General features: G+C 41.3%; 1 protein-coding gene across 1 annotated transcript in view; it reads left to right on the top strand.

Moving 5' to 3' along the window:
* The window catches only part of MADD (MAP kinase activating death domain), a 2427721-nt gene that overhangs the window by 1627944 nt on the left and 775122 nt on the right, over positions 1–24655 (top strand). Inside the window, exon 24 of the mRNA XM_044082094.1 lies at positions 16371–16494. Within this exon, the coding sequence (XP_043938029.1) occupies positions 16371–16494 (124 nt within the window). The remainder of the gene's footprint in view (positions 1–16370; positions 16495–24655) is intronic.

The following is a 24655-nucleotide window of genomic DNA, read 5'->3' as shown; positions in this document are numbered from 1 at the left end:
TGCACCAAGTGTGGCCATAAGCTTTCACTGGCGGATGGCCACACCCGGTGCATTAGGTGCCTTGGAGTTGAACACCTTTCCTCGGGATGCGCGATTTGCGCGGCGTTCAACCCCAGGGCACTTAAGGACCGGAGGTCGAAGCTGATTCTGGCGGGCCTTTTGCCCCCGGATTCTGCTCCGGCCTCCGGTGCTTCTGTGGCTGCTACCCAGCCCTCGGTGGCAGCCACCCCTGGCTCCCTCCCTCCGGTCGGGACTCAACCTCCCGCTTCAGCTCCGGAGGAGAGGGAGGCCGGGAAAGGCAAACGGAGAGAGAAGCACCATAAGCAGCGGGCCGAGGACTCCTCGGCCCCACCTGCCAAACGGGCTTCTCCTTCCAGAGCTTCTGGATCACCTCCTCCTCCTCGGCTCCGGTCCCCTTGCTTCTCACCAGGACCCGGGGAGGAGGGGACCCAGTCCCTGTCGAGGATATCGAGGCGGCACTCTAGGTCTGCCTCTGGTCTCTTCGAGGTCCACTTTTAGCATGTCAGATGCAGACATGGACCGGATGATGAGGAGGTTCATCCAGGCCCAGCTGCAGATGGGAGTGCTCTTGCCCCCCCCCCCCCTCTGGGGGGGGAGCTCGACCCCATTTTTTGCTCCAGTCGCTTCTTCTCCGACCCGCTTTCCGGGTTCGGAGCATTCGGAGCCGAGCCGCGTTGGATCTGGGGGTGGGTCGGAGCCAACAGTACTGGTTACTTCGGCTCCGACTGGTCCCTTGAGCTCGACCTCTCGGAGCCGTGGACTGAGCTTCGGATCCGAGGGATTCGGAGTGACTTCGGCTCTGTCCTGGTCGGAGCACACGGGTCCTTCGGATCCGATGGTCTCGGCCCCGGGTCCGGTCCCCGCTTCGGATCCGAGTGGGAGTCTACTCTCGGATCCTATCAAGAGTGGCTCCCCCTCGGCTTTCGCTGTGGTGGAGAGGGCACTGTTGAGTGCATCCGGGCCTCCGGTCCTGGTTTCGGCTCCCCCCTGCACTCCCTCTCAGCTGGTTCAGGCTCTCATCACCTGGCCTTCGGGGAAGCCTGCTTCAGCGTCTCTGGGTGTTCCTTTGGAACATGACATTGCTGGTGAGACTTCCTCGGACAGCCCCCCCGAGGAGGTTCCTCACAAGGCTAAGTGTAAGAGGAGGCACGTGGACTCCCCCGAGTCCCTTACGGAAGATACAGACTTAGATGAAGGGGAAGGCTCCCCAAGGTCACCCCCCGAGGATGTCTCCTTTGGAGACTTCATGGAAATGCTCAGGATTAGGGGAGGGTGGTCTGCCCCCAAGGCTTCCTCCGATGAGTCCATATTCCTAGAGGCGTTCGAAGCAGGGCCATCTACCTCTTGGGTGTCCCCTCCCCCCGACCCCCTGGTGGACCTTATCCCCACCAGGGCTTGGAAGGAGCCAGACACTGTAGAGCCAGTCCCCAAGCGCCCAGATAGGATCCTGAGTCCCCCTGCAGAAATAACCCACTGGAGCAGAGGTCCCCCCGTGGATGCTATGTTGGTGGCGGCGGCCACTAAGAGGGAGTTGGCTCAGGAGAGCTCCGCGGTCCACCCACCGAGCAAGGAGTCTCAGGTGATGGACCACCTTGGGAAGCGGGTCTTCAATTCAGCAACCTTCTCCATGAGGGCGCTGAACTATATGACACACGTCATCCGGATGCAGCGAGATCTAATAAAAGAATACGCTGCCTCCCCCCCAGAGTCCATGTCGGAAGGGGACAAGCAGCTGTACTCCTCCCGAATGTCCACTCTACATTCCGTTTCTAACACCTCTATGCGGCTCTTGTCTCACGCCACGGAAGGAGCCGCTAGAGCTGGCGGAGCCGACCTGGTAATGAGACGCCAAGCCTGGCTCCGACATTGTGACTTCTCGAAACCGTTTAAGGCGTCATTCGCGAATGCCCCCTTTGATGGTTCTGCACTGTTTGGCAAAACCGTTCGCAACACTTTAGTCCAGAGGGAGAAAGACGGGAAGATGCTGTCTGCCGTCGGAGTCCGCTTCTCTGCTCCCCAGAGGTCCTTTTCTAAGAACCAAAAGGGTCAGAAGAAGATGTGTTTCCTGAAATCGCATCAGTCCCAGTCTGCTCAGGACAACCAGTCCTCTTGTGGCAGAGGAGGACAGGGAGGACGCCGCCCTAGAGGCATAGGGGGTCCCAGAAATTTTGGGTCCAGAGAACCCTTCTCTGAGAGGCCCACGCAGAACCCCTGAGGGGTTGCCCTGCTGCTCCACTCTGGAAGCAGTCGTGGGGCGTCTTTCGAGGCATCTAGCAATGTGGGAGTCCATAACAACAGATTGCTGGGTGCTTCGCATCATATCCAGAGGTTACCAAATTCCCTTTATTGTAACCCCCAAAACCAGAAGCCTCCCCGACGTACCACCCAATCAGAGGGAGGCGGCTGCTACAGAAATTCAGCAGCTTTTACAAAAAAGAGCCATCCAACCCGTCCCCCCAGATCAGCTCGGATCAGGGTTTTACTCCAGGTTCTTTCTGGTGCCAAAAAAGACGGGGGACTTGAGGTCCATCCTTGACCTCTCTCTCTCTCTAATCTGGCAGTACCCAAAGAAAAGTTCCGGATGGTCACGCTACAATCTATTCTCCCCCTGTTATGGGGAACGACTGGATGTGCTCGATAGACCTCAAGGATGTGTACTACCACATTCTTGTGGACAGATGTTCCAGGAGGTTCCTCCACTTCCGGCTTGGAGTCGGTCACTTTCAGTTCAGGGCCCTCCCCTTCGGTCTCACTTCAGCCCCCAGGGTGTTCACCAAAGTCTTGGCGGTTATAGCGGCCCACCTGAGGCTTCAGGGAATTCAGGTCTTTCTGTACCTGGACGACTGGCTCCTCATCGCCCCAACAAGGCATCTGCTCTGTTCAGGCAGGGATTACTTCCTCAATCTTGCTTCATGCCTAGGGTTGACTGTCAACATGGCCAAATCCTCTCTGGCTCCTACACAGGTAATAGATTTCATAGGGGCGAGATTGGATTCCAGACTAATGCTTGCTTTCCTGACTCCCGATCGGCTTCAGAACCTGAGGTTGCATGTTCAGGCCATTCTCCAACTTCCTGCTCCACCGGCGGAATTGATCCTGAGGGCTCTAGGGTCCATGGTGGCAGCAATTCCTCTGCTGCCCCTAGCCCGTTTAAATATGAGGGTCCTGCAGTGGACCCTCCAGGTGCAATGGTCCCTGTCTCGCAACCCCCTGTCCCATCCCATTCCCCTAAGCAGGGCTTTCAGAAGGTCGCTCGTGTGGTGGCTCCAGTCCCCGAGCCTTCACACGGGAAAACCATTCTCGATGCCTTCCCCCGTCGCCACAGTGACCACGGACGCCTCTCACCTGGGGTGGGTGGGGCACTATTCAGGCAGAATGGTCCATGGCACGTGGAACGACATAGAGACCTCCTTGCATATCAATGTCCTAGAGATGAGGGCGGTGCTTTTGACTTTGGAGGCACTTCACAGCCTTCTTCCGATTGGGACGATTGCGGTACAAACGGACAACATGTCAATTGTCTGGTACATCAACAAACAGGGGGGAACCAGGTCTTATCCTCTTTGTCGCAAGGCCATGTGAGTGTGGGAATGGGCGATATCCACCAACCGCTTTCTCATTGCAATGCACATTCTGGGACGGTCCAACATCCTAGCAGACAGGCTCAGTCGTTCGATTCTGACCCCATACGAATGGTCTCTCAATCCTCTAGTAGCGAAGCAAATATTTGCCCAATGGGGGCAACCCTGTTGCAATCTTTTTGCGCCTCCTTCAAATACCAAATGCAACAGTTACTTCGCTCTAATCCTCCCTCAGGGGGAGTCCCCGAGAGACTCTCTAGTACATGCTTGGCCTCCCGGTCTCCTTTACGCTTACCCTCCCGGATCTCATTGCTCACCCTCTGGGTCTTCCGACCCCCAACCTGGTCAACCTCAAGCTGACGGCTTGGTTGCTCCAGTTCCACTCCTGATAAGGACTCCCAGAATCTCCTCACCAGTCAAAGCCATCCTAGTAGCAGCACACAAACCGTCCACCAGAAGGGTCTATCGGAGTAAGTGGAAAGGTTTCTCCATCTGGGCGGAGCACCATCACTTAGATCCTTTCACGGCACCTCTTACGTCGGTTTTGGAGTTTCTAACTACCCTTTTTCATCAGGGGGCTAGCTGCTCTACAGTCAAGGTACAACTAGCAGCGATTTCGCATTATCATGTAGGGCATGAATCGGGCCCTCTAATTACTTCCAAGCTTTGTAAAGCTTTCCTCAAGGGTACCTTCCTTCTCAGACCTCCGGTCGGGGAGGTAGTACCCCCATGGGATTTATCTTTGGTTCTACAGGCCTTGACAAGCCCCCCTTTCGAGCAGGCGGCTACGGTTGATCTTAAATACCTCTCTTGGAAGACTGCCTTCCTGGTGGCCATTACTTCAGCTAAAAGGGTCTCTGAGCTTCAGGCTCTCTGTGTTAAACCGCCGTATTTGACCTTCCATCAGGATAGAGTTTACCTCAGGATCAATCCGTCCTTTCTGCCTAAGGTATCTTTGGAAGCTAATATTAATCAATCTATTAATCTTCCCGTGTTCTTTCCCAACTATCAGAACAAAGGAGAGTACAAACTGCATTCCTTGGATGTGCACAGACAATTACGCTTTTATGTTCATCGAACTGCTGGTCATAGGCAATCTGACCAGTTGTTTGTCTCCTTTGCCAAAACCAATTTAGGCAAGTCAGTTTCTAAAGTTACCCTGTCACGGTGGATAGCTAGTTGTATCCTCTTGGCATATCAGAGTTCGGGAAGGCCTGCACCTCAGGGAATCCACGCTCATTCTACTAGGGCCGTCGCTACTTCGGCGGCTTTTAGATCTAGGGTCCCCTTGGATGATATTTGTTCCGCAGCCACTTGGGCTTCATCTCATACCTTTATCAGCCATTACAAACTGGATGTTGTCTCCAGAGGTAGCGCGTCCTTTGGCTCTGCAGTGCTCCGGAATATTCTTCCATAACGGCCACCCAGGATTCAGGTAGCTGGGGACTCTGTCCCAAAGGTTGCTGACAAATGAAGTGCCTACTTCAGATTAAGAAGTTATGTACTCACCATAACGTTCCATCTGAGTAGGTATCTTCATTTGTCTGCAACTATCCCCCCCCTCCTTCCCCCTGACCTATATGATTCTGTTTAGGATCTGTCTTAGATAAGCCCCTTCCGGGGCACAGTAACAGTTGTTATATTGGGCAAACTTGATCTGAGGTCAGTCAGGGTTGGCAGGGGATTATGGGTAAAGGGAGGAGCTAGGAGCTCGGATCTATGCTGTGGTAGAAGTTGCCGGCTCGGATCCGTATCCCAAAGGTTGCAGACAAATGAAGAAACCTACTCAGATGGAACGTTATGGTGAGTACATAACTTCTTATTAATTCCACTTCGGACTTACAGTTATAATAATTTCATTCTCCTATATCCAGCAATCACCAGAAAAAAAAATCAAACAAATAAAACTGAAATATGCAAGAAAGCATAACAAAAGCATAATAAAATTAGTAAAATTACCGGCAAAGCAAGCTTTCAAGCAAGAGATTTCTGATTTATTTAAACATCTTTGTTCTTTCAGCAAAACAAGAACTTATTCAGAAGTTTAATATTCTATCATGCAGTAAATTTTATTAAAAAGTTATATGGTCCAAAATCATCTGTCCAATCTCTTTGTGCACAAAACACTCTAAGACACAGCTCTTAAGATAAACAATTATATGTTAAACCACAGATATTATGAGGAACAGATCAGATCAAATATGAGGCAAAAATCTGCAATTTTTTTATAAATGGTGGTGGGTAGGGAATTCAGGTTCTTAACACCTGCATACAAGGTACAGGGTTCAAGCCTGGGTATCTCTACCCACCACCATTTGTTCTCTCTAGCCACCAGTATATAGTAATATAGTAACTGGGGCATTTTATACACACACACACACACACACACACACACACACACACACACACACACACACACACACACACACACACACACACACTCTCTCTCCAGCGACCAAGTAAACGAACGACCCCGGTACAGTCCTACCAGCCCAACGATCAACTACTAAATCCAGCGACCATGCTGCTACCAGCTACTACATCCTGCACGAGCTAAAGCCCGCGACCATGCTGATCCATCAGCGATGACCCGGTATTGTAATCTACATCCTGCACGAGCTAAATCCCAATCAGATACTAAATCCATCAGCGACGACCCGGTACTGTAATCCGGCTTGCTCCTTCACCTACCAGAATCCTTCAGTGACCAAACGACCGACCGATCAGCTCCTTCAGTGCACGCTTCTTCACCTACAATTCCGAAGCCCGCGCACTAAGTCTCGCAAGTCCTGCGAGAGCAGCTCAGTCCTCTTATTGGCTCTGAGTGCGGCTGAAGCAGTCCGGAGCTCCTCTGTGTGGTGCGGTGACTAATCCTGGTATCTCACAGCAATGATTGCTGGGTACCTGTTTGTCCTTATCTGGACTGCTGGTAAAGCAGTCATGAATTTTTTTGTTTAACAGATATTGTTTTTTTTTTTTCTAGGTGGGAGGGCTGCAGTCCGATAGGACGAGCCACCCCTGATATGTAAATTCATTCTGAACTCCTGGTACTGAATTCAAATCTTCCATGTCAAACATTTTCATAAATTTCTTTAAAAATCTACCCCCCCTTGTTATATTTTTGCCTTCTTGACCTTCTAGACACATCTTCACTGTTGCAAACCAAGTTGTAGTCTACACCTATAAGTAATATTCCTTGCTGAAAGCTGATTATTTCTCTCAGGATTTTCTTAAGCTCCATTATAGCAGTTTTAGGTGGAATGTAAATGCATGCCAGTGTAATCCTCATCCCATGCCAGTAGCCCCTTAGTACTTTGTATCTTCCATTATTATTTTTTCCCCTCTTCTATCACTATTGGAGCTCCTCTTGCAATTCACGTAAGTACTCCTCTCTTCTTTTGCCCCAGGTATTCCACTGAATAACCATCCTGAAAACCTTTCTTTGTCAAATTCACATGTGCATTTCTTCCCAGGTGTGCCTCCTGTAGTATAGCTATTTGCACTCTACATTTTTAATATAGTTCACTACTCTTCTTTTTTATATTTATCTGTAAGACCATTCAGATTGAAATACATTACAGAAAGCATGATTTTCTTATATTTATATGTAGTTATCACTTTTTATGTATAACTGCTTTTTTGTTAAATGTTTATTTCCAGTTTTTATGTTACATGGATATACTGTTCAGCAGGTTGGTATGGTCTTTTGTACAGTTTCTTGTCATATCCGTTTGAGCCTATGCCACATCTTACATAATGTTTTTTTCTTTTGAAAGCCCTTAAACAGAACCCCCCCCAAAAAAACTATCAACTTAATAATAACACACAAAACTATGTACATTTTCAAATATTGACGTTTCTGCTTCCTAATAAGAACAAAAGTTCTAAGTTGATAGCCACACAGACAGGCTAGAGTTAACCAAAAAGAAAGTGTAGTCATACTAAGACACACTGATACAGCCAGTGCTGTTAGTAAGTCATATTTGATTTTGTTTCTTTATAGCTCTCCCAGCTGAGAAAACACTTGAATGCTTTCAGTAAATACTTTCTCAAAGCCGTTTCTCTTTATCAGATTGTCTTGTAGTGACATGCAAACCAGACACAAAACTGCTAAGGATACCTTGTTTATCAGAAAAAAAGCCTTATAATATTCAATATTCTTTTCATGTTACATACTCTGTAATAAACTTCTTACTGGATAATGCCTAGGGTCTTAACCAAGTCATTTCCCTATGCAAGTATGGGAGAAAAGCGCACAGATTTTTCCTTTGTCATACTCTCTCAACCAGACCCCCCTTCTTTTTTTTTTTTTACATTGCAGTGCCTACATTTCTTAAAACTGGACAAAGAACAAGAGAGAAGGGAGAAAAAGGAAAAAAAAAACAAAAGCACTTGTTTATATTGGTATCCACATTACATTTAAAAAATGAGAAAACGTTACTTCGTCTATTTGGTTTTCTTATTTAAAGCTCTCCCAGCTGGAGGAAAAAAACCCTGATAGCTTTCAGAGAACATTATGTCCTTGCCAATTTCTTTGTTCTTTTCCCCTCAGCCAATCCCCTTCCACCAGACTGTCACTAGTTTATCTTTGTCAGATTGTCTCCATGAAGCCATGAGAACCAGACAGCCAGTCTCTCTTTATTAGATTGTTTTCATGGAAACATAAAGATCAGCTGCAGAATTGATACTAAGTATACATGCATTTGCTAGAAAAAAGCCTCATAATATTCAGTATTCTTTTGATTTATTTGCTCTCTCTTAAAACTAATCAGTCTAAGGTCCTTAATCCAGTCATTATCCCATGCAAGAATGAGAAAAAGCACATTCATTTTAACTTTGTCGTGCCTTTTTAACCAGGCTGTTATTTAAAACATTGCATTGCCTATATTTCTCAAAACTGTACAAGAAATAAAAGAGGGAAGAGGGGAGAAAAAGAAAAAAAAAAAAAAACAATGTTTACAATTCCCATTACACTTAAAAATAGCATACAAAGAACATAATACACCACACATACAGTACTATTAAGAAAAGAGAATGTTTTCTTTACTCAGTTATCTTTCTCCCATCTCTTCCCCTCCCCAAAGCATTTTTCCAAACATTAATGACATGAAGTAGGGCATATACTTGAGTCCCCCGCAAATTCAAAAAAATTGAAAAAGTCCAATCTTTCCAGATTTTCTTGTTCTCTGATATATTTCACAAATATAATTACTGCATTGTAATCCCACAGTAAGTTACTGGTTTTATTACTGTTCTTTTCCATTGTCCGAATCCCCTCTCTGCTTCATTTCCAATGTACTCTCAATTCTTCTAGTCAACTCTCCTGCTCCCTTCCTTCTCTCCAACATTTTCCATTGAAATACTGGAAAAGGTATCACAGGTACAGTCTCTCTCTGGTCTTTCTTACCAGAACAACAAGAAGCAGAATGTCCTTTTGTTTCACAGCTCATGTTTTGTTGAACAAATTCTTGTGTTTCTTCCTTAGAGTACACTTCATGAAAAAATGATTTTGTCCCTCCAGGGAAGAATACCTTAAAGATAGCTGGATACAACATTTTGAATCTTACACCTATGTCTAACATGCACTGAATAGTGGAAAGAAATTACTTGTCTTCTGACTGATGTGCAATGATTAATTATTCTCCACAAACATTCCGCTGTATCCCACTTTCTGTCACAGTTTTTTCAGAATGAACTCTTCCTTACTGGTAGGATTGCATCTTTACTGTTAAAGGTCTAGTTGCTTTCTTATAGCTAGGTTTGAGGCATATTCACAATGTGCCCTTTCAGCTAACAACTCCTGCTGTGGAATACCAGTCCAGTTGCTGGTTTGTGCTTTCATAAAATGAATGCAGTTTTTTTCTTCCAGCTTGTCTAGTATAGCTGATAATCTCAAGTTTTCCCTACGTGCTCTCTCCTCTTATTCTGTTATTTTTTGAAACAGTTATTTTGAGCAGTTTCTTATTCAGCCAACCTTTTCTTCATTTTGACCCTTTGATTTTTGCAGTTTTACAACCTCATCTGAATATCTGTTTAAGGCTTCTTCCATTTTTCCAGCCTTTTGCTGTTTGTGTTGATATATTCCATCAGTTGTTTATTTTGACCAGGTCTTTATGCAGTTGTTTTATGTCTTCCTGTAGGTTACTGGAAGTCATGTCTGAAGGTTGCATTGCTTTTTGTTTAACAGCTGCAGAACTTTCACCATCAGTGTTTCTTCCTCACTTTTTGTAGCTGATTTTATCCATGTCTTTGGTATTTCTTTAGTTCTGGCATCCAGACAGTGCACTTACTAGCTAATTACTGAAATTTACCCATAAACACAAGTCTACTGGCGAGTTTCTGTTTTCATACTGGGAGAGCTAGAAACAAGCTGTTACTGAATGTGCAGCCATCTTGGAAGACCAATACATTTTGTTTATACCTGTAATGCCATTTATGTTCTATAATGGTATGGACAGAGTATCCATTGTAACTGAAAGCAGCTACTTATCTGTTATACATGGTAGCTCTTTTAAATGTGTGATTCCTACTTTTGACTTGCATACAGTATGTGGTGTGCTAATATTTTATATATTTGCTTCTTCTCATCTCCATTTGAACCCACATTACATTTTTCAGCACTTTATTTCAAAGAAAACACTCAAATGAAAAAAAAAATACACAACACCCCCCATCATTCTTTAATTTAGACACAGAAAACTATGTACATTTCAGCAAATGAAATTTACCCCTCCAGATAGGAGCAAAATTGTTGGCTGTACCCACAGGCATTACCTAATTTAAACTTAACGTTCGCTCCCTATTAAAATGTAGACATTGGAAATGCCAAGTGCTGAAAGACTGAAAACACAGGAGAAAAATTAATCTTGAAAATTTCTCTTCTACTTAAAACTACTTTGTCCAGGACGGTGGGGGCAAGCCCCCACACCCATCAAACTTAAATATACTAACTCCGAAATTGCCATACTGTGGAGAAAGGGATTATTCCAAGAAATGGTCTCTTGGACCTGTATATGTAAGCCCATTTTTTTCAGTCATTCACACACTGATTTTTGTGACTTATTTTAGTGGGTCTCAGCATTTCAAATTGTTACCCATATTAAAGCACATTTTGTGAGTTGATGAAAACCTGTTGGGTATGATTGGTGTGACTTGAGAGACCATCTCATTAGTGCCTGCTATGGCATTTTATTCATATTTGGTGTCAGTGAGTGCCAGTGTTAATCAAGTATTTGGTTCACACATTTGGAATTCAAGCCCCATATGTGCCATTAGTCATCGCATTTTGGTGTCAGTGACCCTTTTTTCATCCAAAGGCTTACTAATTATCCATTTCCTTAATAGCATCTTCTGTTCTTGGTTCCATTAAAATATTACCAGAGATGCTCTTTTAGTCATTACTCTCCTCTCTTTTTGCCTGTATTCCTCCAACAATCCATGATACAGAAGGTAGTCTCTGAGATACAGATTTAAACAAGTGGTCAGTTTCTTCCCATAGTCATCACTTTCCTTTCATTTTATTTGCCTCTAGTAATGCTGTTCCTTTATTAGTTTTCTGCAATTGCTTCCTAACATCTCTTGCCAGTTTTACTCTACCTTTAGTTGTTTGTATTTTTAATGAAATCCTTTCCTCACCCCCGACTGGTTTAGTTTTTAAAATGCTGTCTGCCACTAAGTGTAATTGTCTGTATAGTTAGTGCTATTTGCCCAAAGAACTTGCCTCCAAGCCATAATCTGCCTAAATCCCTCAAATCTCCATCTTGCACCTTTATCATCATTTTCCATATTGATTTATGTATTTAAAGTTTCAGTTGCAAGGCTTTAAAGTATCTCTTCGTCAGGTAGTCATAAAACCCTTGTTCAATAGGAAGCATAAACTTATCTCATTTTATTGTTATCCTCTTCCTATCTCAAATTCCTTCTTCTCTTTAATTGTCATCCACAGCTGTTCCTCTGGCTGATAAAAGTATGCCACTCCTTTATACAGGATAAAAGGAACTAAAAATGTTTCACTGCTTTTGTTTTATAGTCTATCCCATAGCCAGTAATTTTTCTCTTTTTTTTTTTTTTTTAAATAATCTTCCATTAGGTCTCTTCTGTTATATCTTTAACTGCCACTTCAGAATCTTTTTTTAATCCATATGCCTGAACATTTTTCATTTTCCCAGTAAATATGACTATTGTTAAACTAGTTCAAGTGTAGACGCATACTTTACTGCTGTAACCTGTGTTTTAAATTCATTTATTTTATATCCTGAAAATACACAACAATGTCTTAAAATATCTCCCAACATCCTAACGTCATATTCAGTGTTTGTCAAATAGATAGCTGCAAAAGAACTCTTCGTTGACTGCTACACCCATTTATATCTTTGAATATGTGATTTTAGCTAAGGCCTGTGTATGGTAGGAGAGGGGAAAGAAGTTATCTGTTCCTGATCCCTCTGTTTTTGCACAAGTTTTTGTGTGTAACATCAAGAAACCTGGCCAATGGACCTTACTATTCATAAACACCATGGAAGGTTTAAATCTACTGTGTTCAAGAAGGAGACCTACTCCAACTCTTATTTGTTCTTTACCAGTGCTCATCCTTATAACCAGAAAAGAGGTTTAAAGGACAATTTGTGAGGAGTAGTAGGATGTCCTCAGAGGAGAAGGACTTGAGTGTCGATTTTTAGAAAGACTGTCCTCCAAAGGGGGTAGGTACCTGCTTCTACTTTTGAGCGAGGTTCAGGACGAGGTCATTGCATTCTACATTAGGCAGAGTTTCTCGCTAACACTCTTCAAGAGAATCCTTGACGAGTGGATGGGGAACAAGGTTTACCCTGGGGATCACTTCAGTGGCTATCACTTCAGTGGCTCTGCTGGACACCGGTACAGGGAACTAATCTAAGGGGGTGGCGAAAGCCAACACATTCTGGCTAGGCTTATAAATGCTTTGGGCAGATAGCCTAGTACCTCCCTATGAACCTATAAAGGCAGAATGAATAGATTTGCCCCTTTATTAGGGAAGGATGATGTGACCATTGTGAAGCCCTGTAATGTTACTTATGAACATGCATTTGTGACTAGCTACAATGGGATGCTGTGGTTATTAAGAGTATTATGGAAAAAGAATTGGCCAAATTTCTTTCTATATCTGATCTTAATATATTTGAGAAGCCTTTTAAATGTAATTTTAGAAAAGGTCCAAATATTAAGATTTAATAGAAAAAAAAATTGGGGCCATTTATTTGTACGGTTTGAGGTAGGAAGGGTACTTACAAATATGGTCACTGTTCCCAGTGCCCTTATGTGTTTAACTGTGAAAATGTACAAGTGGTTGCAAGGAATAAAATCCTTACATGTAAGGGATATGCCAACTAAATATAACCTAAGGCATCAGAACCTCAGATCAACTGTTTGTGTTGTGTATAATAACCAGGAAAGAAGGGAAGCCAGTATGCATGCAAACTATTTCAAGGTAACTGGCTCACTGAATAATCATCTGTTATGCTTATCTTGAAGAATAATTTGGAAGAATCTGTGAGGTCCCACAGTGGTGGAAGTACTGCAACCACTGTGGCATTTCTTTTGAGGTGGGGCCTGAACACTCCTTACTGGAGACGGCCATATAATATTCCAGTACATACATTTTCTAAACAGCACAAGCAGGGTATTGCTTCCAAGGTGAGGGCTGTGTTTGCTCCAACCTATCTGCAGGGCCTTTCACTAGCCAACTTAACTAAATTTTTTACCTGCCACTCTTTGTGAGCTCTGGAAATTGCCTCAGTATGAAGTACTACTATAGCAACAACACTCTATATGAAAATTGTAGTACAGTTATGTAGGAGTTTACTATAATACATGTTTAGGTAGCTCACAACTTCCTGTAGTGGTTTCCCTGCTACCATCTGTTCTCTTCTTTGGGCATCCTGTGGTTGAGGTAGGGGTACCCTTTTTACTTACCCTTTCTTCCTCTTCCACATATCGGGCCCTGCTAAGGTCCAAACAGACTTGGGGAGCCTGCTTTCTTTAGTTTGTGTCCCAGACAGTATCTCTGGGTGCACCTTCCTAGTTAGTTTACTTAGGAGCATATTCCGGACTAAGAAAACAAAGTAACCTGGTGGTTCCTTGGGCAAGAAACTCTAAGATGCTGGAAGTGGATACCAGCTTTATACTGGGAATGTACTGACATCCCTAAGGGGGTGGCCATCTGCTCACCCTTGAGACTGAAGATGCTGAGCTGTGGAACCCAAGCTGAACATCAGGCCTCTATGACAGAAATCTCAGTAGTAATTACTGCTACAACAGTGATCTACTTTATCATATACTGCTATGGTTAGTCCTTGGCACAGTTGTTCTTTGAATAGACATTTAATGTAATAGCTGAGCATAGATATTTTTTCCAGAAGTTTTGACATAGGGAATGGAATAGCAGTAGGCCAAAATTGTTGTAAGTAAAGGATAGGGGTAGGGTTATAGTTTACGTAATAGAGCATTTAATGTTCATGTGGAAGCAGATGTGCAGCACTCACACTGTCTCATAATTTAAGTTAAGAATGCATCTAAATGTAATGGAATAGAAATGTAATTAGGACTCTGTTATTTGTTGGAGTCTGAAGTTCTTGTTAACTGGAGAGGCAGAAGAAGCATTCTTGTACTGGCAAAATTGATAAGCTGCCTTAGGGTGGATGGGGGAGGGATTTGGGGTGCAGGCAGGATTAGGTTGATAGTTTCACTACAGGTAATTAAGCATTTAACTTCTTTAAAAATTCCATGGGTTTACAAGAATACTTTGAAATCCTTGAAAATTTGATTTAATAGTGTGTGTAAAACATTTACTTTATTGTAAAGATGTCAAAGTTTTGGAAATCTAGAGTTGATTTACATCAGTTGTCTTTCTACATTTTTCCTTGTTTGTCCTGACGTTATCTGATTTTGTGATTTGGCCATACATAAAAAGGCAGGACCTCAGTCCTTCCTCTCTTGTGTGTGCCTTCTCATTTAGCATGACATTGTCAAACCAAGAGCACTATTTAACGTAAGACTGCCCAGTCTCCTAAGGATCTCGCATGTATTTGCTGCTGCACATTTGAAATACAGAATGCATAGTTTGTGGTATCCATCCATCCACAACCCATTTTTCCACATGGGATTTGTGCACTTAATTTAATGGGCATTTGCTGATTGCCAGCTACACTGTTTGAATGCAGGTCACACTGTCTGCTGTATGGTATGCCATAACTTAAATTTGTTTTTCTCCATAGCCTGATGTGATGTGCACAGTTTGCTGTGTTGGTTCTTTTCAAAATTTTCTTCTCCACAGCTTCCTTCCCAACTCTGAGCACTTTCTCATTTGCGTACTCAGTAAGGTGCACAGAGCCATGCCAATTTGCACTTTACCTTCTCACACAGCCAAACCTTCCCAAATATTGTGCCTTACCTGTTGGCCACTCAATGTGTTTACATTGAGCAGCATATTGTAGCACTACTCAGTGCACCCTATGTTTCAGTCCACTGAGTGCCTCCTGTTAGAACTGAGATTCTGACTGAGTAATGCAGCTGTGTCAGCACAGCTGTACTACATGTAATATTAAGCAGAGTGGGCATGTGTGCATCCTACAGTGTACATAGCAGTAAACTAAAAAAGTTAGTGGGCTACTTAAAATCCTGGAGTGCCAGTTTTTGTTTTTAAAATGCTTTAGGTGTTAATAGATGTTGGGAATATCAGAGTTCACAGATGTTTTCATAACCACTTAGAGCACACCATTGAACAACCATTTTGCATCATTATTGGTAAAAATACAAGAATAACAAATTGCCTTTGAGTGACTGAACATAGTAGCAACAGTTAGCATGTGTATTAGCTTCCTAACTTTCAATTAATTCCTGGAAGCTTGAGTAGCAGATCAGTCAAATGATGTCAAACGTGTCTGTCAGCCATAGTGTCTGCATAGTATCGACAAACAACTGAAATAAACAGTGAAATAAGCACCTTGCCCTGCTGATGTATGCACTAAGCAATCACTGAAGTAAGCAACTTGCCCTGCTGTCACACAACCAATTATGTAAATAAATAACTAAATGCATAGATGTATGCACTAAGCAACAGTATAGAGTGCAGAGTTCAGGTGAAAATTTAGTCCAAGGAGAAAGTAAGTTCAAACATAAGTTCAAATATAAATTAAGTCAAGTCCTGGAGCTACAATTATATTATCAAATGGCTCCACTGTTCTGAAATCTGGAAGAAAGAAAGGCAGGTTGAATGGATTTGCATCACTAACATTGACTTGTTAAGTCAAATACTGCAAACACTAGACCAATGAACAGCTTACCGATCCTTTCAGCAAAAAGCCTTAAACTACAATTCTAGATGCAACCTGGTGCCATCTTGCTGTACTGTAAGAGTTTGTAACTCACATTGCAGTGGCGTGTTATGCACATTTTATGTTTCCTTGTCAATAAAGACAGCGTTCGACTTTTGACTGATCTGTTACTCGAGCTTCCAGGAATCGACTGAAATTTAGGAAGCCATGTGGGTTGAATATTGTACATTTATAAGCCATTTGCCTGAAGTAGTGTTTTTACAGTGTATTTCCTTATGGCAGAATTGTGTTTTATTTTCTGAGTGGGTGATCTGTAACCTGCAAGTTGTATGCAAAATTTGAAGGTAATAGCCCATTGTGTCCTTTGGATAACCCTATATCACAAGCCAAGCACACACTATTGTGTAGATTGCTAAATGATACATACATGTTTTTTTTTTATCTGATGCCTAACCTACAGGGTAAACCACATGTGCTGAGATCAAGTGTAAATGAAGTTAAAGGAAGCAGCCCTGGTCGGGTTCAAGGCCCAACTCCACAGGAAGACCTAAGTCAGCGAGTGTACCTGTTTGAAGGACTTCTGGGTATGTAGTTTGCTAGTTTAATTTTTGCAGAGGAATACATGCTGTGATCTGGGATAGGGAGATGTTTTTCAGTCCTACCAAAATGCCACCATTGCTTTTTTATTGCATAAATGTGTTTGTCATAGTAGAGTAATGGTTACATTGTGTACTTGCAAACATGCTTTTGTGTATTTATCAACTATGACCAGTGCATTATTTGCATGCATGTCAAAACAATCACTTTTCTTTTCCAAAGGAATATAAACAGCAAAGATCATCAGATAAAATTCAGTAAAGGAAATACAAGCACATTTTACATCTGTCTTATTTTATGTATTGATTAACTTTTATTTAGATTTGAACAATTTTTTTTATTTTATTTATTTAACATTTCTATACAAATAGACATAAGAAGTGTGGTAGGGTCCACTGGTTGGCATGCTACTGCTTCATCATAAAGATCTGAAGATGTGCACATATCTAGTTTGAAAAGGGTTAAATGGGCATACTTTAACAAAAATGGTGCAGGTGATCTCTTCAGGTATGTTCTTCAATCGGCTGTATCTCTTAAAAAAAAACTGCATAAAGGCAGAAGACCCAGAAGGGTTCCAACCTTCAATCCAATTTATGGCAAGGCTACAGGATATGTTAGACATATGAACAAGGGTGCCTTTATTGGTGTAGATTTTACACCGTCAGTAGATGGTTGAGACAGAATGTGTATTTATCAACTATGACCAGTGCATTATTTGCATGCATATCAAAACAATCACTTTTCTTTTCCAAAGGAATATAAACAGCAAACGATCTTCCTACCTTCCAGCAAACGATCCCTATGATCTTCTTCTAAACTCATGACCAAATCTGTACCACTCTTCAAACAAAAAATCAAACTGTACTTCCAAAATCACTGGCTTTGTTCCTGTAGGACTCCTGACTAACCTTCTTCATTTCCCCTACTCTACTATAACTATACACTGTACTTATTAACTATACATATACTTTCTTCTTCTCGCCCTGTTGCTCTCCTCTTATGCTCTGACCCACTCCTCCTTTTCTCTCCCCTGTCCTCTTTTCCATCTTCTTACTTCTTCTCCTTACTGACCTTTGCTTCTCTCTCTTCTCCTCCCTTGTATTTCTTCATTAATCCCTGTTTTACTTCTCTCTCTCTAACAGATTATCGAAAACAATTTTGCTAATCTTTAGCTGTTTAATTGTGATGCTTCTACTAAACTAGTATATTTTTTTGGAGTACCTTAGGTATTTTGTTGTTCTTGTTATTAAATGCATATTCCTATTGTACTCAACTTTTTATTAATATGTCTCTTTGTAATTGATTTATGTGTGGAGCTTTTCTCCCCGGGCCTCTACTGAAAATGGACATATATCCAGTTAGACTAGCCCGGTTAACAAATGTAAAATAAATAAATAAAATGCATTTCTGTGAAGTAGCAAAGACCTAGATAGAGGCTTATAGAAATTGTTTTGATAGACGGCATCTGAGAGTGAGCCATTTTTGCTAGGTAGTAATCATAGAAGAGGTTGCATACAGCCTCTGTTCTTCTGAAGCTTCTGCAGTGATCAGGGCACCCAAATGGCAGCCTGACAACTTTTATTGTTTTGCGATTACTTACTTTTTTAACAGTTTCAAGCACTACACTTGTTTGGTTGTATATGGCACAGGTTAATGAGGAATTATTTGGGCTTTACTGGTTGTCTATGACATTATAATGACTGTGTAAATAAAACAGTGGAACTTAATCTTCTCCCTCATGTGCTGTACTGTTTTCACATGTCACAGTTACGGAAAAATGTACCATTCTTCATCTGTACAGTTTCATATAGTGAAGTTTGGTTCTGTCCAGAAGTTCTTTCAGTTGGTAATGTAGACAGCATGCTTAAACAAAAAGACACTTGCAAAAGCAAATATATGATACAAATCTGAGGAAGGAAGACAGTGACAACACAGTTTTGTACAGCAGGTTGTATCATCAGAAACTTACTAACTGCCCATAAACAAGGAGTAGCTTTTGCATTGTATTTACAATATTTATGCCCCCCCAAGCAGAGAGAGAGAAAAGGCAAGGGGAAAAATAAAAATAAAGGGGGGTGGCATGAAAGGGGGCGGAACAGCATAAGAGAATGGTAGTGGGATAGTTAGCTAGCTGTGGTGTTTGGGAGTATGTGGATGGGGCTGAGTTGTGATTGCATGGGATAATAATTACATTTTTCATGGGAGGATTGGCATTTCCATAGTGTTTCTCTGAACGTGTGTTTTGATGAGTTTTTTTCTGAATTTGGAGAAGAGAATATGTGCTACTAAGGCCTGCTGGAATTCACTCACGTTTGTGGTGCTGTTATGGAGAAGCTGTGAAATTTAGTCATTCAGGTGCAACAGAGACTGAGGTTGCAATTCATAGATCACTCAATAGCTTTTGGTGTTTGGGGTGGCTTGCAGCTAAAAAGACATTTTTCAAGTTAGTAACTGCCTCTTATAAATCTTTTTTTTTTGAGGGGTGGGGGGAAGGGCATTATTTTATTCTAGACTGTTGGTATGTACCAGAAGTGAGTACTGGGAATTGGAAAAGTTCTAAGACCAAGTGCATTAGATCTTCGACAGGTATTTTGAAAAAAAAAAAAGTATTTCATTATCACTTGTGATAAAGGCAAACTTACATTTACTTAAAAGTAATTGCACCATATTAACATGTTCGTATTTACAAACATTCTACATCGTTTACATTGCTTTATACATTGTAAACAAACTAACATTGCATAAGTTGTTCAGTTCCTACCATATTTAAAACATCATTCTTCTTCCAAAGCATTTTTCTGCAAGTACTGTTCATACAATTTCCATTTTTTATATGTAATATCTTCCTACCATTTTCTAAAGTTCCTAGTCTCTGTTCTTTTATCTCTGTTGCAATATTCATTGCTTCAGTTATGGTTGGTTAGACTTTGATTTCCATTTTCTAGTAATTCTTTTTTTGGCAGCCACTGGATTTAAACTTGACAAGGCCTTACTTACATGTAGGCAATGCAGAATTCTGTATCCCAGATAAAAAAAAATCCTTAGTTGCATCCATTTACTTTCCCAGTATTCCTTATAGAGTACTCTGTAGAGAATTTTTAACATCTGACAACTCATTGCACTCCAAGAACATATGCTCCCAGGAACCTTTTTCTTCCCCGTTATACTTTCAACATTTGCCATCTACCTCAGGAAAATTTCTTTGGAGTATGCTTATTGTATAAATGTACCTATGCAAACAATTCCAGAAAAAATCCCAAATCTAGATTGTTTTCATATTTGGGAGTACATATGTCCTCCCATTGTTTTTGTGAATTGTGTATCTTGTCTTTCTTCCCAATATTTTCTGACAACCTCTGATTGATTCCTGTAGTTATCATGCAATATGTTATATGCTGCACTAATTATCCATTTTTTAACAATAGCTTCTGTTCTAGATTTAACTAAAAACTCAATCAGTGCAGGTCTTTTATTTAGGATACCCCTATTCTTTTCCCTTTGTCTATACTCTGATATCTGTCCCTGATAGGGAAGGCAGTCTCTAGCCTGTACTCCAGATGTCTTCTTGCGCTCCTCCCATTCCGTTATCTTTCCTTCTCTGATTGTTTGTTCCCAGTACCCTTGTTCCTTTTCCAGCTTTTTGTAGTAAACTCCAGCCCCCTCTTGCCTATTCTCTGTACCCCTAATTGCAGTCAACCCTATCTGCAGAATTTCTTTTCTGCATTCCTTTGTTGGCTTAGTTCTTATATTTCTGATACTTTATGAATATAATATTCTGTGTGAGTGTTGTCCTTATGGACATGTCAAAAGCCCCACTCTTTCCTTATTTCTAAAATCCCCGTCCCACTTTATCATAATTTCTTTCCACTTTTAGTTGTAGCTTTCTTGCTTGTGTTATGTATAAGAGCCTTAACTGTGTCACTTTACAATGTCTTTTCAAATCACCTAATCCTAAATCTCATTCTTTTGGGAGGATCAATTTGTCCCACTTAATGCTTGTCCTTTTCTTCTCCCCAAATAAAAAAAAAATTCTTCAGCTCTTTGTTAATTACTATCCACAACTTCTCTTCTGGTTGATAAAAGTATGCCTGACCTGTGTATAAACTAAGGGACTAAAACATTTTATTGCTTGTATCTTGGTATCCATAGACAAGAGCTTCCAGTTTCTCAGTTTTTGCATTATCTTTTGTTTAGTCTCTTCCCACACATACTTATCTGTCATAACAGAATCCTTTTTAACCCTGTACTCCAAAATATTTAATGTTATCTTATCCCCATAAATATGGGTATTGTTGAACCAGCTAATGTGAGGGTACATAGTTACAGCTGTAGCCTTTGTTTTATCGTCATTAATTTTATATCCCAAAACGTCTGGCACTGTCTCAGAATGTTCCACAACACTGAAATGCCCTTTTCTAGTTATCTCCGGTACAAAATAACATCTGCAAATAAAGCCAAATTTTCTTGAATACCATACCAATTATTTCCTTGAATTTCTGAGTCCCTTATTTTATTTGCCAATGGTTCTAAATGTAAAACAGATAAAGGGGAAAGAGGGCACCTCTGTCTGGTTTCTCTGTTCAGACACAACTTGTCAGAGAGGAACCCTCCCAATGCGATTTTTGCCTCGAATCCTTGTATGTTATCCCAATTAACCTTATTATTTTATCAGCAAATACTTCCATTGCTGTACTCATAAAATCACAGCTTATTCTATCTTTTACTTTGTCTGTATCAAGACCCACCAACAACAGCACTATTTTCTTACCTTCTGCTTCCCTCTGGATCATAATTGGTCTATTAATGTTGTCAAATGTTTGCCTCCCCTCCACAAAACCTAATTGAATGATATCTGACAGTTTTGGCAACACATTTGCCATTCTTTTAACCATTATAGACATAAACATTTTATAATCATGGTTTAAAATCGAAATGGGCCAATATGAAGCTGGAGTTGATAAATCTTTACAGTTTTTAGACATTACAGCCACCATAGCTTTTTTTCCTCCTTTGAAAATACTGTTGAACAAAACCTTCCAAATCTTTCACTGCTTTCCCTCTTAGCTTCCAAATTTCCATCTGAATTCCATCTATTCCTGGGGCCTTTCCTGAAGATAGGTTATAGCTCAGCATTTTTATCTCATCTCCTCCTGTCTTTAAATTGTTGAGCCCATCTATCTCTAACCTTGGCATATTTAAATATTCCATAAATATTTCCATTTGTGTGTTTTCTTGATTTCCCCACTTCTGTGCTTTACACAGACTTTCAAAATGTCTCTAATGCCTCTACAGGATCTGTGGTTATTTTTCTTGTTACAGGTTCCCTAAGTTTAGAAACAACCCTTTCTGCTTTTCTGTTGCGTAAGTTGTGCAAAAAGTTTTTGTGCTCTGGAGTTATCAAAAAACAGTTGCTTAACAGCAATCTTTCTAAACTCATGCATATTGTCCAGGTACTCTTATTTTTGTTTAGCACTCTGCAATTGCTACTTTTGTTTTTGTGAGATTTCCCTTATTCTGTAATACTTTAACCTTTCTCAGGCCCTCCAAATAATTATTGTTACTTTTTCACCATCTTTCTTTCATCATCTCTTTCTTTTATTTCTACCCTATTTTAAGCTCTACTTTCATTTTATCACACTCACTAGCGATAACTTCTGGAGTACTTTTTATCTTCCCTAATAACCCCCAAATAATTTCAAATACCCACTTCTTAAATTCCTCTCTTTTTTTAACAGGTAGATTGGGAAGCACAAGTGTCTCATCTTTATTTCATTATCCTGCATTTAACATTCTCAGTTAAATAAATGTGCATGTTTCTGTGAAATATAATTTGTGTGTAGTCTAACCCAGTTTTTATAGCTTGAGGAATAATATGTAAATTATCTCAGAGCTCCTGTAATTGAATTCACATCATCTATACCAAATATTTTCATAAACTTTCTTCAGAAATCTGCCCCCTTTTGTTACATTTTCCCTTCTAGGCCCCCAGGTACATCCTCATTGTTGGAAATCAGATTTCAGTCTCCATTTATAAGTAATATTCCCTGCTGAAACTTGATTATTTCTCCCCAAATCTTTACGCTCCATACCGGTCTAATCCTCATCCCGTACCAGTAGCCCCTTACTGCTACAAATCTGCCATTACTGTCTTCTTTACTGTTGTATCACTATTTAGGCTCTTCTAACATTGAGTATATGTACTCCTCTTTTCCTTTGCCTCTGAATATCCATTCTGAAATCCTGTATCAAATTCACATGCTCAGTTCTTTCCAAATGTGTCTTCTGTAGCATTGCTGTTTGCACTGTTTTTTACTATAATTAAATAATCTTTTCTTCTTGTCTTTACCTGTGAGACCATTCACATTCTAGGGTAATATGGGAAGTGTTATGATAAGAAGTCATTATTCCTTCCTATTATATATGACAGCCTTTTAAAATGTCTTTTTCAAGCTTTTGTGATATACCCACTAATGTATGGCAGGTTAATCCTTTATGCAGTTTTTCTCTTATCAGCATTGGAACCTATGTCCATTTTACAATAAGTTTTTGTTTTAATAAAAACCCTTAAAACTAAAAACAAACGCACCCTAGAGCACACCAGAAACTGTTATGAAAAACTATGTATATCTTCAAATAATTAAGTTTAATCCTTCTAATAGGAACAGTTGACCAAAACAGACAGCTGCAAATGCAGGTCTTAACCTAAAATTGAGGTTATCCACGCTAAGACGCATGCTATTGCCTGTACTTCTACTTCCACTAATTGGTGTCTGTTCTTTTATTTTTATCTTTATTCCCCTCCCAGATGTGAAAAACAGGTTGCATGCTTTCAGAAAAACATTAACTTTTAGCCTTGAAGAAACCAGTGTTCGTCTTTTTATTGCCCTGTTTTCAGCTTGTTTCCATGTAAACAAAAGAGAGAGAAAACAGTTTTCAGCTGCAGGCTTCTAAAGACAAGGGGAATCATTTATTGCTAAGAAAACATTTCATTATGTTAAGTGATGTCCTTCTATAGTTCACTTTTGCAGTATTCATTACAGTAGTGATCCCCTGCCAAGGGCGGCCAATCATCCACCAAGTATACCAAAGCCTTTAGGTTGCTTTAAGGTACGCCAAACATCACACGTATGCTCCTTGAGTAGAGTAGGGCATAAAGGTGACATCCAGATGTACCATCCTCTGAACTTCTTTGCCATCAGTCCCAATGCCATTTCTTGATCTCTTGATCATCAGTCTGAATGCCCCTTACGTTGCTGGTTTACCATGCCAGTGTGGGAGACAGATTCCTCATAAAGTCCACCACAGTGTCTGTTTTGCCTTGGCGCCTTGCATGACCATATACTGTCCTGTTCTGTAAGGCCTTACTACCTAAAACCCTTTGTAGTAGAGACTCTTCTTTGGCACTTTATCTTGAAGACCACCATCTTAAGCTTCTTGCAAAGGACACGATGGAGGGAACTTCCCACTCTGAGGGTCAGCCATCAGTGAAGACCACCAAGAAGCCTAGGCCGGAATCTTCTGCTGTTCAGCCGCCACCAGACATCTCTGCCGAGGCTAGTGAATGTCCAGAGGTTTGCCTGGCTTTATCGATGGATTCTTGTGCCTCAAACAGATTGGTAGCCGGTGGGTGTCTGACTTTAAGCACATCCAAGGAGGCCTTGCAAAAGTTCACAGGGAACCATGGCTCATTATCTCCGAGGGGATTAAGGGTGTTCCTCAAATAGTCAGAAGAAGAAGTCCCCATTACCATCATTGAATGTCGTTCTGGGTCAGAGACTTCCAAATTTTATAAGGCGGACGTCCCATTGAAGAACAAGCAAAAGACTAAACATATTACTTCTGCTCCTAAGGATCTGTAGATGAAATGACACTCCTTCACTCAGGGCTTATTCATTGCTTTGGCATTGAAACCACCTCAGGGAGTTTGTTTCAGCTCCCCTTCGTCCTCTACTCCCCTAAAAATACCCAGGGAAACAGGATTCCTGTCAGGAGGAGCCGGATTCAGATGAGGAATCCCTTGTTTACTCATCTCAGATTCCCTCTCCTTTGGATTGTGGGTCAGAGGGACAGGAATCTACCAGTCTTGATATTCCCTTTGAAGAGATTTCTTTTGGGGACACGATCTCTAGGATAATGGAGTTCTTTAAA

The sequence above is a fragment of the Protopterus annectens genome, chromosome 9.part0 (assembly GCF_019279795.1).
Source record: "Protopterus annectens isolate FY-2018-M chromosome 9.part0, PAN1.0, whole genome shotgun sequence".
In the NCBI taxonomy this organism is placed as follows: Eukaryota; Metazoa; Chordata; order Ceratodontiformes; family Protopteridae; genus Protopterus; species Protopterus annectens.
Note: the sequence above shows the minus strand (reverse complement) of the source record. Positions and strands in the feature narration are given on the sequence as shown.